The sequence below is a fragment of the Lynx rufus genome, unplaced genomic scaffold (assembly GCF_022079265.1).
Source record: "Lynx rufus isolate CCGP_SWC_20201006 ecotype Redwood Valley unplaced genomic scaffold, mLynRuf1.p SCAF_3, whole genome shotgun sequence".
Taxonomy (NCBI): Eukaryota; Metazoa; Chordata; class Mammalia; order Carnivora; family Felidae; genus Lynx; species Lynx rufus.
Window position 1 is genome coordinate 91,294,231 of NW_025814845.1, and position 16,312 is coordinate 91,310,542.

Sequence of the window (16,312 nt, forward strand, 5' to 3'; positions counted from 1 at the left end):
GGCAATGACTCTTTTTAACCCATGTTTAGCAGAAAGAGTTGTCTTTCTCTTTGAGAAATAAATTTTCTACACATTCATTTTTCCTAAATTTGCCTTCATTCAGGAGGGGCTTATTAAACAATAAGTGTTATTATTTATTATTATCATCTATGTCGATGCTATCCCAACCTGGAAAGTCTACTGATGGATCATGCTTTGAGATTTGAATTATTAAACTTCCATTGAAATACTTGATAATAATTGAAAAATGATGTGTCTATCATCTTGATTGTAACAGCTTTTGTGGGGCATCTGATTTGTAACCTTTCCAGTCTTTTGTTCATTAAAAAAAAAAGTCTTGGGAAGCTTTTAATTTTTAATAGACTTTGTAACAATTTACCATGGTTCTTCATTATTTATAATGTCAAACAGAAGATCTAGGGAAAGACTTTCCTATTTTATTTTAACAGATGTTAGACATCAGGATATGAAGAAAAGGAACAGTACAAATGTAGGACTTATGAAAAATTTTCAGTTATCTTTTACTTAAGTCACTTTGGTGAAAAGGGTATTTGCTGTGCAAAATAACATGCAGAAGCATAAAAAACTGCATTTTCAGCCTATTCTTGATGAGACCGATTTTATCCTTAATAAAAAATTATCTTGATATCTGCCTTGATAAAATTGATAAATATGCAAGAATATATATATGCAAGAATTTTCACTTGTGTAACATTACTTTTAAACTCTTCCAAAAATTTTTACTTCACCTTCATTTAGAATACGATAGCCTATTTTTTCTACTTCTTTAATATCATTTATATGTTTGAGTCCACTTTCACATCTTCAGCAGTAGTAGAATGGACATACAGAAACTTTACTTTGTTTGGAAACATAGGGACGTAAGGCTTATGTATAAAGGAATGTCCTTGGATGACTTTGGGGAGCTCTAGACTGTTAACAAAGGGAAAATAGACTTCTATTTTCTTTAACTCATTGTTTTTGGAGACTCTTTGTTTCAGCAGCTCAGCTTTCACCATAATACACTTGAATATATATGCTCTTGAATAGAATAGTGGAATTGTTGCCTACATTATTTCTAATCTCCTCTTTCCCTCCAGGGCATATGGCTGAATTCATGAAAGTTAAGTGCACACATGATATGACTTTAACCATTTTCTTTACAGCTCAGCTTTGTATTATGTGATACTGGTGTATTCCTATAGGTTTCTTTCAGCTTCTCACATCACTTAGTTTTTTATCCTTGTCACCTCTGGCATTTAAGTCTTAGGACTTGGATTGGCCACATTTATTTTTCTCCCCTCGTACACTTCATTCTTGACTCCTGTTTCTTTGCTATTACAACCCCATTGGGATTCTCTGACTCTCCTCCCCATCATCTCATTTTCCAGTTTTATTTTCTAAATACCTCTTTAACCTATCCATTTCACTCACTGACTCCACTTTAGTACAATCTGTCATCATTTCTTACCTAGATCCAACTTTAATTGCAAACATTATTCATGCATGCACTTATTCTCTATGCATTTATCTCCACTCATTTCTCTAGTAATCACATGGTTCCTGGAACTTGCAGGAGCAACTTCTTATATGGGTCTAAGTTTACTCCTCCCACTTGAAAGAAAGAGTGATGTTTTTATTCCCCTGTTGTCACTCTGAATACAGTAAACATTGATTGATTAATTCTTTGCTTTAGGGTATTGTTCTTACCTGGAATATTTATTCAAAATATCCATTTTCATACATGTGGCTCTGGTTCATTCATTCAGGCTCCTGTGTAGTGGTGTGTCATTGTATCAGTAGGCTATAATTAATTTATCCATTCTCCTGTTGGTGAGCATTTAGATTATTTTGAGGTTTTTTTGGTATTACAAACTACTTCAGTTAACATTCTTACAAATAACTCTTTGTGCATGTGTATAAGAGATTCTTTAGGTACATATACCTAGGAATGGAATGGGTGATATAGCTCATGCACATCTTCAGATTTATTACAGAATGTCAGACTTTTCAAAGTAATTTTACCAGGTTATACTTGTACCAACAGTAGATTTTCATTGTTCCACTTCCTAACATTTGGTATTGTCAGATATTTTTCCCAGTGTATTAATGTGAAATGCTGTCTAATGTTTATACTAAGACTTTATTGTATTCCTGTATTCCAGAAACAAACAGATAATGCGTGTTTTAAAAATTACTTTCTGGAGCACCTGGATGGCTCAGTTGGTTAAGTGTCTGACTCTTGATTTCAGCTTAGGCCATGATCTCACGGTTCATGAGATCAAGCCTCATGTCAGGCTCTTTGCTGACAGTGCAGAGTCTGCTTGGGATTCTCTCTCTCTCCCTCTCTTTCTGCCCCTCCCCCACTCATCCTCTCTCTCTCTCTCTCTCTCTCTCTCTCTCAAAATAAATACACATTTTTTAAAAATTACTTTCCATGTTAGCAATGAAAAGTATAAGAAATTAGAAATAAATCAATAATAGATGTGTAAGAACAAAACATTTAAAAACAAAAGCCTGAAATAAATGAAGGATAGTGCCATGTTTATGGATAGAAAGATGTGAATTGAATGCAGGTCCACCAGTTGCACTGAACTTCACAAGCTGATTCCAATAATTTTTATGAAAGCACAAGAAACCAAATCTGGCCTACAAATTTTGAGGAAGCTGACTTGCCTTATGTTCTAATAATCAAAACCCTGCTATACTGGTATAAGGCTAGACAAATAGATGAGTAGAACAGAATATAATATCCAGCTCTGTAAATCAGAGACAGAGCTCAGTAATCTCCACTTTTTTTAAAAAAATTTTTTAACGTTTATTTATTTTTTTGAGACAGAGAGAGACAGAGCATGAACAGGGGAGGGTCAGAGAGAGAGGGAGACACAGAATCTGAAACAGGCTCCAGGCTCTGAGCTGTCAGCACAGAGCCTGACGCGGGGCACCAACTCACAGACCATGAGGTTATGACCTGAGCCGAAGTTGGATGCTCAACCGACTGAGCTACCCAGGTGCCCCAATAATCTCCACTTTTTAACAAGGTGATTGTTACATGCCGAAGTAGAGAATGACAGATTTACTAAAACAGAGCTGTTAGCATTAAATATGTATTATTAGAGATGTTTTTATGTATTGCGTCTAGATCATAGACACATACTTTTTTCTCTTTCTTATTTCAGCTATCAGAGGTGTACATCAGTTTCCTGTCAGTAATAATAACTTATTAATTGATTGTTGCCCTAGGGTGGGGAATGGATGCCTTCCTAGATTTACTGTTGCCATTTTTGCATGTTGGTTTCTCTGATAACTTCCAACGTTCACTACTTTGAGAATCTCTGGTCTTACGAGCTTGGGAGTTTTCTCTTAGAGTTTTGTTATCATTGTCAATGAAATGAATTTGAGATTCAAAACTTTAGTCAAATGTTACAAATATGAAAGCAGAGAATATGGTTTTTAGCTTCCTGTTTTTATTTTTAAGCAGTTATGTTTGCATAATGAAAAATCTTAAATTGTTCTGATTTGCTTAAAAAAATTTTAGTGAAATCTAGGGAACTTTGTACATGACCCACTTATATACTAACAATAGGTCTATAAAAGTAGGATGGCTCTTCTTTATTTTTAGATTCTTAAGAAGTTAATGAAAGTGACCACATTTTTTTTTTCATTTTAAATGTCAGATTTAAATGTCTTTTAATTTTAAATAACCCCTAATATTTAGTGAACTTTTTATGAATAATAAAACAAATGCTTTATGAATAATACAAACATTTGTTTCTTCTAAAAGTGTACTGAAAGCCTATATTGCAAAGCAGCATTACATATAAAATCAGCATACTTTTAGATTCTAAGCCATACACAGTATTGGAATATGCACATCAGTGTTTTCAACTGCAGAACTGTAATTAGTTTAACTTGGAAGGAAGAGGAATTGAGGAAGATCTAAAAGATATTTATCTATGTTTGATCATGAATATATGTTGAAAGAGCTTAGTTATTGGAGTTAGATCATTTTATTTTGTTGTTGTTGTTTGGTATTCAGTCTTCAAAATCCAGTGTCTATTTGAAATATTCAGACTGAGTTCTCACTTCAGACTAGCCACATGTTAAGTGCTTGATAGCCACACGTAGGCTAGTGGCTATCGTGTTGAACAGTGCCTGTCTCTAAGATTACAGTACTTCATAGGATTATTGTGGAAAGGAAATGTATATAAAAATACATATAAAAACTAAGTTCATAAAAAAACAACAACAAAGTCCATACATGCATAATAATACCTGGCCCATTATAGACAATAAATGTCTCTCTTTGCTCTCCATTATGGTAATAGTTTGTTATACTTTGTTTTTTTGTAACATTATGCATACTAGGAATTTTCAAGTCAATTTTTTTTTTTCAAATTGAAGAAAGCAAAACGTTATTTCTTTAAGCCAAGTGATAGTAATCAAGAGCCAGGCCTTTGTGGGACGTTTGGGTGGCTCAGTTGGTTAAGCATCCAACTCTTGATTTTGGCTCAGGTCATGATATCATAGTTCATGAGTTCAAGCCTCACATCAGGCTCTGTGGAGCCTGCTTGGGATTCTGTCTCCTCTCTGTGCCCCTCCCCCGCTTGCTCTCTCTATCTTTCTCAAAAATAAATAAAAATAAACTTAAAAAAAAAGAGCCAGGCCTTTGCAATAGACATTGCTACTTTCAATCATTTTGTTTCTTATTTTTCTTTCTAAGATTTAACTTTCATCTAAGGTTGTTGGAAATGTAGTTTAATTGGTTGGTATCAAATTTCTGGTTTTAGACTGATCCTGTTTCTTTGTATCTCATTTTCCACTGTTCTTTTTTAATGGTGCCTCTTATATGCAACTAGAACTTCATTCTTGAAGAAAATATTCTCAACTAGGACCTATGTACTGTAATGAAATATTCCTGCACAGGACTTGGGAGACCTGAAGATGACAAGTCCTGTGATTTTTCTGTGGCTAGTTTTGTTTTTCCATTAACACATAGTAATTTTTTTTTAAGTTTATTTTGAGCAAGAGAGACGTGGGAGGGGCAGAGAGGAGAGAGAGAGGGAGAGAGAGAATTCCAAGCAGGCTCGGCACCATCAGTGCAGAGCCCAAAGTGGGGCTCCAACTCACTGTGAGATCACAACCTGAGCTAAAACCAACAGCCAGACACTTAGCTGACTGAGCCATCCAGGAGCCCCTAACACCTAGTAGTTTTGTTTGAACAGTCACATCAGTGATTTACCTTTGTCCCAGGCTCTTGCCCTCAGCTTTATTGGGTCAATTATAGAAAAACGGAAGGCGTATTTGGTGATTAAAAATGTAAAATATAACTGTCCAGAAAATGTATAGTACTTGTAGCTTCAGTTAAGCACATTCTTTCACTATGAGTAAATAATAGGGTGGAGGTTCTTAGCATAAATTCAGAAAAAGTTATACAATTCAAATAACCCATCACCATGGAGCACTACCTACCACTGGGTCCAGATAGCTCAGTTCCTTGAACCAGGGACTGTTCTGCAGATGGGCTTTGGATGAACTCTGCCAACATTTACTTCCCTGTTTTCTGCCCTTCCATTTCCTCCACTTTAACACATTCTTGTTTTAGATATTAACTACTTCTCTTTCCTTTACCAGGAGCTATTCTTTTTCTTTAAGGTAATTTAGCTTGTCAAGGTGACAGATACATTGTGTGTTGCTTTTATAGTTTTAATTTTTGTTTTCTGTATTTCCAACTTTTTAAAAAAAATTTTTTTTTCAACGTTTTTATTTTATTTTTGGGACAGAGAGAGACAGAGCATGAACGGGGGAGGGGCAGAGAGAGAGGGAGACACAGAATCGGAAACAGGCTCCAGGCTCTGAGCCATCAGCCCAGAGCCTGACGCGGGGCTGGAACTCCCGGACCGCGAGATCGTGACCTGGCTGAAGTCGGACGCTTAACCGACTGCGCCACCCAGGCGCCCCCTGTATTTCCAACTTTTTGAGAAATAGCTCATTCTTCCTTTTTCCCCAGGAATAAGCTATACTTCTATTTCTCCACAGTGATTGGTAGTAAACTCCTTAAACACAATAGGCTTGTGTATGTATTAGTAATAGCATGAAGCATATATATGGGAGGAAAAATCACTGGCATTGTATCTTTGTTCACAGCAAACCTTCCTTAGGATAGGAAAAGAAAACAAAGATTAATTTCCTGGGTTTGAAGCCAGGAAGAAAAGAATGGTGTTCTTAGTGATCTGGAATTGAGAAGTAGGCCCAGGGTTAATTATAGAAAAAGTATAAGGGGTTTGGGGACTGGTATTTATCTTAATGTGCTAGACTTGGAATTTGAATAGAGAATTCTCATCCAGACTCTTAACTATGTATGGATGTTAAGCGTAAGGCATCTAAAAACACCAGTCACCCCTTTTCTAGGTTGGTTTGAAACTTTATAATGAATTAGGCTGACAATACCTGAACCTACAGATCATCTTAGCATTAGTAAAAGTGAGGCAGACAAAAATAAAGTTCCTCATAATTTAGTTCAACAGCAAGTGCCATATTTGAAGAGTTCTTGCCTTAAAAAATTGCACTCAATTTAAATCAAATTATCAGTACACAGGAAATACAGAGGATAGAGGAAGCAAGCAGCACCAAGAGAAGAACAATCAGCCAAACCTAGAAATTGAGAAATTCTACAGGACAAATGACACAATTTCTCCAACACATGAGTGGCATGGGAAGAGGTGATGGTACAGCAAGGAGGGCTGTTACAGACTAAAAGAGGACTACAGAGGAAGTAGGGGGGTTGCAAGTTGGGGTGCGCCTGGATGACTCAGTTGGTTAGTGTCCAACTCTTGATTTCTGCTCAGGTCATGATCTCACAGCTCATGAGCCTGAACCCAGGCCGGGCTCCCGCACTGACAATACACAGCTTGCTTGGGAAAATGGTAACTTTTTTAAGTAGGGTAATGGGTACAAGGAGGTGTATATGTTCTCCCTACTTTTGTGCATATTTGAAAATTGTCATGATAAAAGCTAAAAAAAAGGGGGGGGGAATGCCAAAGACAGAAATCTTTTTTTGTAAATTCTTAACTATTGAGAATAAACTCCAGAACCCTTCCCATGGCCTACAAAGGCCTGTGGTCTGACCGTGGCTGTTTCTCAGACCTCATATCTTTTTCTCCCCATTCCAGCCATTCATTCAGGTCCCCCACTTACGTAGAATATGCAAAGAACAATTTGCCTCAGAGCTTGTTTGTATTTGTCTTTCTTCTGCTTAGAATTCTTTTCCTCCAGTTATCTAGCTGGCTGGCTTTCTTGGGGGAACTTTGTTCCAATTTTGCTTTAACTGAAAGTCCTACCCTGACCACCCTACATAAAATAACCTCCCTCTCCTGGTCACTATCTTTGCTTGCTCTGAAGTATTTACTTTTTCGTAGCATTTCCCACCATTTGCTTATTGTCATTCATTCCCAAGAATGTTAGCTGCAAGGTGGTAGGGTCTTTATCAGTTTTATTGACAGTTGTATTGCCAGCACTTTAGAACCATGCCAAGCACTTAGTTACATACTCAATAAATATTTATGAAATAAAACAATAAACACTTGAGGTCACATTTAATAAAACAGGTATGATTTTCCTCTCTGCAATTGTTCTACTTACCTTTCACTTGTATTATCATCTTTTTTTTTTTTAATGTTTATTTATTTAGTTTGGGAGAGAGACATAGAGCATGAGCAGGGGAGGGGCAGAGAGGGAGGGAGACACAGAATCTGAAGCAGGCTCCAGGCTCCGAGCTGTCAGCACAGAGCCCAACGCCGGGCTTGAACTCATGAACAGCAAGATCATGACCTGAGCTGAAGTCGGAGGCTTAATCAACTGAGCCACTCAGACCCCCTCACTTGTATTATCATCTTTACCTAGAAGTAGGTAGTAGAGAATTGTGAAGAACCTCACTCCTTATTCTAACACAGCACTTCAAGGGGCGCCTGGGCGGCTCAGTCGGTTAAGCATCTGACTTTGGCTCAGGTCATGATCTCACAGTTGTGGGTTCGAGCGCTGGGACAGGTTCTGTGCTGACAGCTCAGAGCCTGGAGCCTGCTTCAGATTCCATGTCTCCCTCTCTCTCTGTCCCTTCCCCGCTTGCACTCTCTCTCTCTCTCTCTCTCTCCAAAATGAATAAACATTAAAATATTTTAAATAAATAAATAAAATAACACTTCAAGGTAGAAAATCAGGGCACTTTATTACAGGAAACCCTGAAAAAGTTATATTCCAGATGTATTAGACTTTTAGGCATCCAATAATATGTAAAGATTTTAATTTAAATTTCTTTCATGTACCACTTAAGTAATGGAGAGCTCTCTCAAATCTGAGATGCTACTTTCAAGCAGTCGGCTTTCTAATTACTTTAAAATGTGTATTACAATATTTCTCGACTTCCTTTTGGATAAATCCCAGGATAAAACTCTTCTAATAAAAAATGTTGCCCCTGAGTTTGCCAAATTGAGTATTTAATCTATTAGTATAATCTTGGCATTTATGATAGTAGGAATCAATATATGCCTTTTGTGAATAAAAACATTTAAGTTTTCTTTTTAAAAACAGATTAGATTGAGACCTTTAATCTAAGTTTTCTTTTTAAAAACAGATTAGATTGAGACCTTTAATCTAATTTAAGTTTTCTTTTTAAAAACAGATTAGATTGAAGGTCTCAATCTAATCTGTTTTTAAAAAGAAAACTTGGGGCGCCTGGGTGGCGCAGTCGGTTAAGCGTCCGACTTCAGCCAGGTCACGATCTCGCGGTCCGTGAGTTCGAGCCCCGTGTCAGGCTCTGGGCTGATGGCTCGGAGCCTGGAGCCTGTTTCCGATTCTGTGTCTCCCTCTCTCTCTGCCCCTCCCCCGTTCATGCTCTGTCTCTCTCTGTCCCAAAAATAAATAAACGTTGAAAAAAAAATTAAAAAAAAAAAAAAGAAAACTTAAATGTTTTTTTCACTTGTTTTGCTTTTCTTTATACCTTTCATTTTAATTGTTGTGTTTATTTTGGTTTTAGGGTGTTTTTTTTTTTCTATTAACTTGCTCTTTTGCCATTCTATCATATAGACTTATGTTTATTTATTAGTCAGGACTTTGTGGGGACAGAAATCCAGATCAAACTATCTTAGGCAAAAGGTAGAATTTCTTATAAGGATACTCGATTTATCAAGTACTAGCAAAACCATGGGCAGAGCAGGGATGCCCCTGATCCTTAGGGATGACTTCAACACTGTCAGAACATTCTTTTGATTGGTTTCATTCCTCTTTGAAGATTTTCAGAAGCATAACTCCTAGCATCTCCCTAGAGCTCTCAGGAAGATATTATATCTCTCGCTCAGTTTCCATATGACCCTGAACCAATCACATGAGTCTGGGGTTTGACTATGGTCTAGTTTGGTCAGAAAATCGGGGATTTAGAGTCATGCAAAGGCACAATCATCCTCACTAAAGTTAAATGTGGACAGAAAGCACAGAAAAGTGAGACATTTACAACAGTCAGCACGTTTGGCTTCTCCTAAAGTTAGGGGTGTATCTGTATATAATTGGAATAAAACACAGTGTTCTGCTATTTAATACAAGCATAGTACAATGACTTCCCTTGGTTTGGACAGTATACCACTTAGCTTTAGGTTTTGCTTCAGCAATGAAGTCACATTGATAGTCTATAATGAGATACTTAGTATTACTGAACCTTACTTTATTATTCAGTTACACCATCGCAGTAAGCCTGGAAGGAGAAGTAGATTAATCAGAGATAGATTCTTCATTCAGGGAAGAGAGTGATGGTTGCAGGGAGAGAGCATACAGTACTTGAAGTACGTATCCTAATACCAGAACACAGCGCTATTCAAAGGCTCAACTCATTTCTGTTTTTGTTTGAGAAATGGGGAAAATAGAAGAATGGGGACACTGCATGCTTAGAGAATTAAGGGTATTTTGTTTGTTCTGGGTATGTTCCATAAATTATTAGATCTGTAAAATGACAATTCCAAGTCCTCTGTTTTTTATTAATTATCTCTTAATGGGCAATAAAACTGCTTTGCATCTGTTAGCAAATAAAGATTGTACTAAGAAAAATGGGACCTATGATTTCACTGTTTTTTATTCTTTATAATAGTAAAAATTTTATCATGATAATATAGCATTTATTCCCTTTCACTAAACCTGTCTCCCTTTCACACATACATAAACACATAATATTCACAAAGCATTCTGACCTATCCTAACCCCAGGATTCTTCTCATCTTTTAAAGGATCCTTTCTGTCCAAGGATCCATTAAAAACCCTCAGTGTGACTTTTGGTCTCTGTGGGGGCATGAAGTCCACTCCTCCATTAATTTAAGCAGCTATAACACGAACCACATTATAAGTGAAAGTCTTATAATCTCCTGGCATTTCCAGTAGTAAAGAAGTTTGGGTGTCTCTGCCCTATACCAACTTTCATACTATAATAGAGGACAGAAACATAGTTAATAGAGTGTGGACATGTTCTTAGAGCAGATATAACAAAGGAGTTTCTTGTTTGATAACCTGTAAATTTCACTAATAGGAGCAGAAGAGAATGATTAAAATTTATATGGGCATGGAAAGAATAAAAAGTGCCTAACTTTGTATAAACATGGATCCCATAATCCAGAGACAACCACTCTTAGCATATTGGCATATATCTTTCCAGATTTATGTTGTTTTGCATATGTTTTCGAAAATTGGAGACATACTCTTATACATTGTTTAACACATCAATATTTTAACATACTTTCCTTGATACAATAACAATAATGAGTGTTAAAATTTAATTGTATTCTACGTAGTAAATACAATAAATTAATTTGTTATTACAGGTTGAGTAAATAGTGGTGTCGGTAGGTAAATGTTGGTTGAACACTTTTAAACTCATAACTAAGTTTGAAAATCTGGGAAATGTTTTTATAGAAATGTGTTTATGTCACTACATTGGCTCAGTTTTAGTATTGATTGTGATTTTTAAAGTTTTTCTGCTTTTCTTCCCAGATCCAAGTATTTTAGAACATGCTCAAGAGGTGAGCACTTAACTATAGAGGTAAGTAAGTCTTGAATCTGATTGGATAAAAGTCCCTTCAGGAAGGCAGAAGGGACATTTTTCTTTTCATTAAGGGCCCAAGATTTAGTATGGACTTGTTATATTTCAATATTATTGATGCCAATGAAAAGGAAAAGAATTGGGGTGGGGAGGGGAGGGGTGAATAAGGCGAAGTTTGCAGAAGATTACGGTCCTGTTCTTCTAATAGAATTGCTATTTCTACTAAGAAGTGGTGTTTTTGTTTTTTGTCTTTTTTTTTCACAGTGCACAATTCAAAGAGAGGGTACTCTTGTACAGTTACAATGGCTCAGTAGGCAGTGATTCTAGACATAGATGGTTGGCCTGCCCCAGTAAAGAAGTACAGCAGGATCAAAGCAGAAAGCTGACTTTAAGCAACTCCACAGGATGAATCACTGAGTTTCTTATTCTTTGTGTGTAAAATATAATAATAGAATCTATTCAGTCCCTGCTATGTCCCACCTACTCTACCATAGTTTATAAACGTCATCACACATAATTCTTAATGTAGTTCTGCTGAATGGGTGGCAGTCATCCCATTTTATGGATGAGAATGAGAGGCTTAGACAGGTGAAGAAGTTGGGCTTTGTTACAGCCCATAAATGGCAAAACCTAAATCCAGTCCAAAACTGCCTGGCTTCAAAAGTTGAACACTGTACGTCACTGCCTTCTATATTAAATAAGGAAGCAAGTAAACCAGAAATTAGTTTTTTTTAAAAAAATCACAAACCAAAAAACAAACAAAAAGTTCAAGATAATAATTTTAAACAATTTTAAGTCACTTCTTTAAAAAAATTTTTTTTGAAAAAAAAAATTTTTTTTTTGAACGTTTATTATTGAGAGACAGAGAGAAACAGAGCATGAGCATGGAAGGGGCAGAGAGAGGAGTAGACACAGAATCCAAAGTGGGCTCCAGGCTCTGAGCTGTTAGCACAGAGTGGGGCTCAAACTCACAAACCGCGAGATCATGACCTAAGCCGAAGTCGGACACTTAACCGACTGAGCCATCCAGGTGCCCCAAGCCACTTCTTTAAATTCTTGTCATTCTAAACCTTTTAAATGCATTGTTTTCTTGATTTTAATCATGTTAATATTTAATAGTAGATAATGTTAACAATAAAACTCTTTTCTTTTGGTGGTTATCAAATTATTTATAGTTTAAATACAAATATTTTAGTAATACAATTTAGTAGTAATGACTTTCATTTAGTCATTGGATATAATACTGTTCATCACATCATCAACAAATTGTTTACTTTCCTGTCTGTAGAAAGACAGACACTATATTTGAGAGCAGTGACTACCATTTGGTAGATTTTCAGTAAACAGTTAATGAATAGATGAATAAATATAAACATTATAAGATAAATTCTTATTTGGGTATCTTTTAAGGCCCTGTTTCTTGAGTAAATTCTCCTTCTTATGACATTAAATTTTTTTGAATTCAAGTGGAAAATTCTGGTAGTATGGGTTTAAAACACCCATATGAAATAATTCAGGTGAAATAGTTTATAAGTTTTAAAAAGTTTCTGATTTATGAAGAAAATTGCTTTAATTCTCCTTTTTCTTTTTCATATAAATCATAAATAACAGTATATACTTATTTTGGCTATCTTATAGGACTGTTGAATATATCAAATGAACTAGTGTATAAAGGGACACATGACTCAAATATCTTAAAAGTATAAAGGTATATTATTTTTGAAGTGAAAAAGTGACAATTTTTTATGAGGTATGTACCTTAGAAAAATATCCCCCCTAACGCTTGCTTTCTTGTTCTTTCAGTTTGAGAATCTAGTAGAAAGTGATGAAGTAAGTATTTCCACAGTAGTGCAAAACCCATATTTGTTCTCATGAATCATCGCATGAATCCTAGGTTTTATTTAAAAAATTTTTATTTTATTGTCTTTCAGGATTATTATTTTTTGGTTTTTATTTTTACTTCTTAGTCCCTAACTATGTCCTTTTACCAATTTATATTAGCATATCATTCAGAATTTTCTCATGTATAACATATATAATACTATATATATGGTATATTACATATAGTTTTATATGTTGGTTTCATGTATTTTATATATATAAATATAGATCATATTTTAAAGCATGCTATAGAACTCAAGGAACTTTAAAAAGGATATTTCTAACCTCTTGCCATTAGGTAGGTAAAATTCTTCAACAACCCAAGGTAGATCCATTCTTTAACCATAGTTTTCATAGATTTCTGAGGGTAGAATTTATGCATGCCCATTCTATAATCACTTTCTGACTTTAGCCATTCTCTTTTTTATCAGTTATTCTTTTTGTTGACTTTTTGCATTTCATCTCATCTAAAACTTAAATTTAAGATGCATTTGAAGTACAGAAGTGTGAAAATATGAAAAAATTACAGTGTAGAATTAATGAACTGTGGTGTATACTTCTTACACACTGGTTATAGTTAGAAGAGCTTTAGATCGTGAGCTAAACTTCAGTTTCACTAAACTAATTATATGAGTTTGTGCAAGTTACTAAACCTCCCTTGGGCAAACTTTATACAACTCTAAAATGAGTTCTATAAGAACACTGAGAGCTCTGACCTTTTATCACTTTTTGTTGCTAAGGAAAAAGGAAAATGTATCAAACTAAATTTAAATTATCCTTTAGCCCAACATTTCCCAGTGTGTATGGAATACTATTTCAGAATGTAAATTAACATGGTAAAGGTTCTGAGAAGAACTGTTAAGAGAACTGTTAAGAAAATTATTTAAACCTATTCAACTCAGCATTTCCCAAATTAATTTGGGTATGATTCCTTTTTTCAGATAATAATACATATTTATTATCCTCTGATAGAACACATTTGGGAAACTAGCATAGCCTTTGTTTCCCAGTAAAATTTCTCCCAAATACATTTATGTTTCATAGAACCCAGTTTCTTTCCCATTTCAAGTCATTTTAATTCCATGTTATTTTTTAAGATAAGTGTAAGCAAACACTTTACATAATATTTTTAAAGTTTCTAAACTCTAGAAGTGCTAAATGTAAGAGTCCTTTCAACCTTTATTGCATCATACTGCTTTTCAAAAGAATGTGGTTCCATGTGTTTTCCTAAGATGCTTTTTGTTTGGTTGAGTTTTTTGTTTGCTTTTGTTTTTCCTAACTGGTCTTCTCCCCTTCTGTGTCATGTTTTGTGTTTGGTTTAGTTGAACATCACCCTGTTTTGTGGTGCTGTTTCTTATCAGCACCTGTTTCCTGTTGTTATTTGCCCATATATGTTAACTATCACATGTGAATAGCTTAAGTGTGTAAGAAAGATGCATAAATTCAAATCAGTTTTGTAAGTAGTTCTGGTTTACTTTGGAGGAAAAAAAAACTATAGGTAATTTCATAACCGTGTGAAGAAAAAAACAAAAACAATTCATTCTCATCATTTGTGGTAGTTATGTCCTATAAAGTTGCCGTAAATGCTGAATTATTGAATACCAACTGGAAATTACTCTTAGGAAAAATGGAGAGTTAGATTCCTGTAAGCTTCTAGCCACAACATTTTCATCACCCAATCAGTAAATTACCTTGTTTTAGATTTCTGTTTTACACCTTATTTTAATATATATTACTGATTCATTAACATTGAACTCATGGCCAACAGCATTGTAAGTCATGTCTGAACAGAAGCCTATCCAATACACACATTTTTTCCATAAGGCTTGCCACAGTCTTCATGTGACTAGGAATATTAGACAGCACTTCAGCACCATACAGTGAAATCACCAACAATACACAAACAGGCAAAAAACATGGCACTCAGTAGACTGTAAAGAGGACAGTAGGAGAATTGAAACAAGAAGGCAGAGCATTGCTATGTTCTACCTCAACTGGGAAGGTGCATATCGAGCAACTCGAAGTTTTTTGCTGCTCTGTGAAAGTCTGTTCATGATGACAAAAGTGCAGGGGTTATTAGTTTTTTTGTTAAAATACATTTTAGCCTTATAGGTAAATTTGCAAATATGGAATCTACAAAGTATGAAGATCAACTGTAAATGAAGAGGGCATAGAAAGTATATTGTCTAGTACCATCCTGACCACAGAAGTTCATTTGGTATAGAATATATATTTGTTAGAAAAAGTTAAGAGGGGCGCCTGGGTGGCTCAGTCGTTGGGCGTCCGACTTCGGCTCAGGTCATGATCTCGCGGTTCATGAGTTCGAGCCCAGCGTCGGGCTCTGTGCTGACAGCTCAGAGCCTGGAGCCTGTTTCGGATTCTGTGTCTCCCTCTCTCTCTGACCCTCCCCCGTTCATGCTGTCTCTCCCTGTCTCAAAAATAAATAAACATTAAAAAAAAAAAAAGTTAAGAAATGTCCAATAATTAGTTAATATAAATTAAGCTAAATATTTAATTTTGCTTTTGAGAAATAGTAAAATTTTAAAGCTTTTTGTTTAAAACACTCTTAATAATAAAATTTGTTTACATGATAAAAATAGATAAGCAGAAAATATTTTGATTAAATAAAAAATTTGTTGAATTGCCTCGCATAGAATTCACCTAGTGAAATTTCTTTAATTGTTTAATTTTTATACAGGGGGAAAGTCCAGGAAGCAGTCATAGGTAAGTAAAGCTTTTTTTTTTTTTTTTTTTTAATATAATGTCTGTGTGAACCATAAGAAGCTCCCTAAGAAGCAAGGCTCTGTCATTTGTTTGCTTTGAGGGATTGAACAGTTTACATTTTAGGACCTTAGTTTTCTCTTTCTGTCAGATTGAGACAAATAATAATGTCTCAAACTGTTGTTTTGAACATTAAGGAATTGAATGTACATGATTGCCTAGTGCTCTCCTATTGAACCTAAGTCATGTATATTGTAGTTTTTAATAAACTATTTAATATTAATAATTACATTTCCTTGAATTTTTAAAATGTGATTGTCTTTTTCTTCCTCATGACATTCTAAAGTTCGTTTTACTAATAAGGTTAACTAGAACCTTGATACTTCAATTTGTTTAAACAGCCTCTTTAGATTCTTCCTGAGCTACTTGAAAAAGAACCATCTGTCTTTAACTCAAGAGTTCTTAATATCAAGAGAATATTTTCATATACTGTTTCATATTTTGAATGAATGTTCTTTATCTTTTTTAGTTTAGCAAACATTAGGCAACTATCATGTGGCACTATACGAGGCACTGGGATTAAAAAATCAAACATGGTTCTCTCCATTAGAAGAAAGAATATCCTGGTCTAGGAGG

General features: G+C 35.1%; 1 protein-coding gene across 1 annotated transcript in view; it reads left to right on the top strand.

Moving 5' to 3' along the window:
- The window catches only part of AP1AR (adaptor related protein complex 1 associated regulatory protein), a 39,768-nt gene that overhangs the window by 12,636 nt on the left and 10,820 nt on the right, over positions 1-16,312 (top strand). Inside the window, exons 2-4 of the mRNA XM_047091367.1 lie at positions 11,026-11,074; positions 12,878-12,904; positions 15,654-15,679. Of these exons, the coding sequence (XP_046947323.1) occupies positions 11,026-11,074; positions 12,878-12,904; positions 15,654-15,679 (102 nt within the window). The remainder of the gene's footprint in view (positions 1-11,025; positions 11,075-12,877; positions 12,905-15,653; positions 15,680-16,312) is intronic.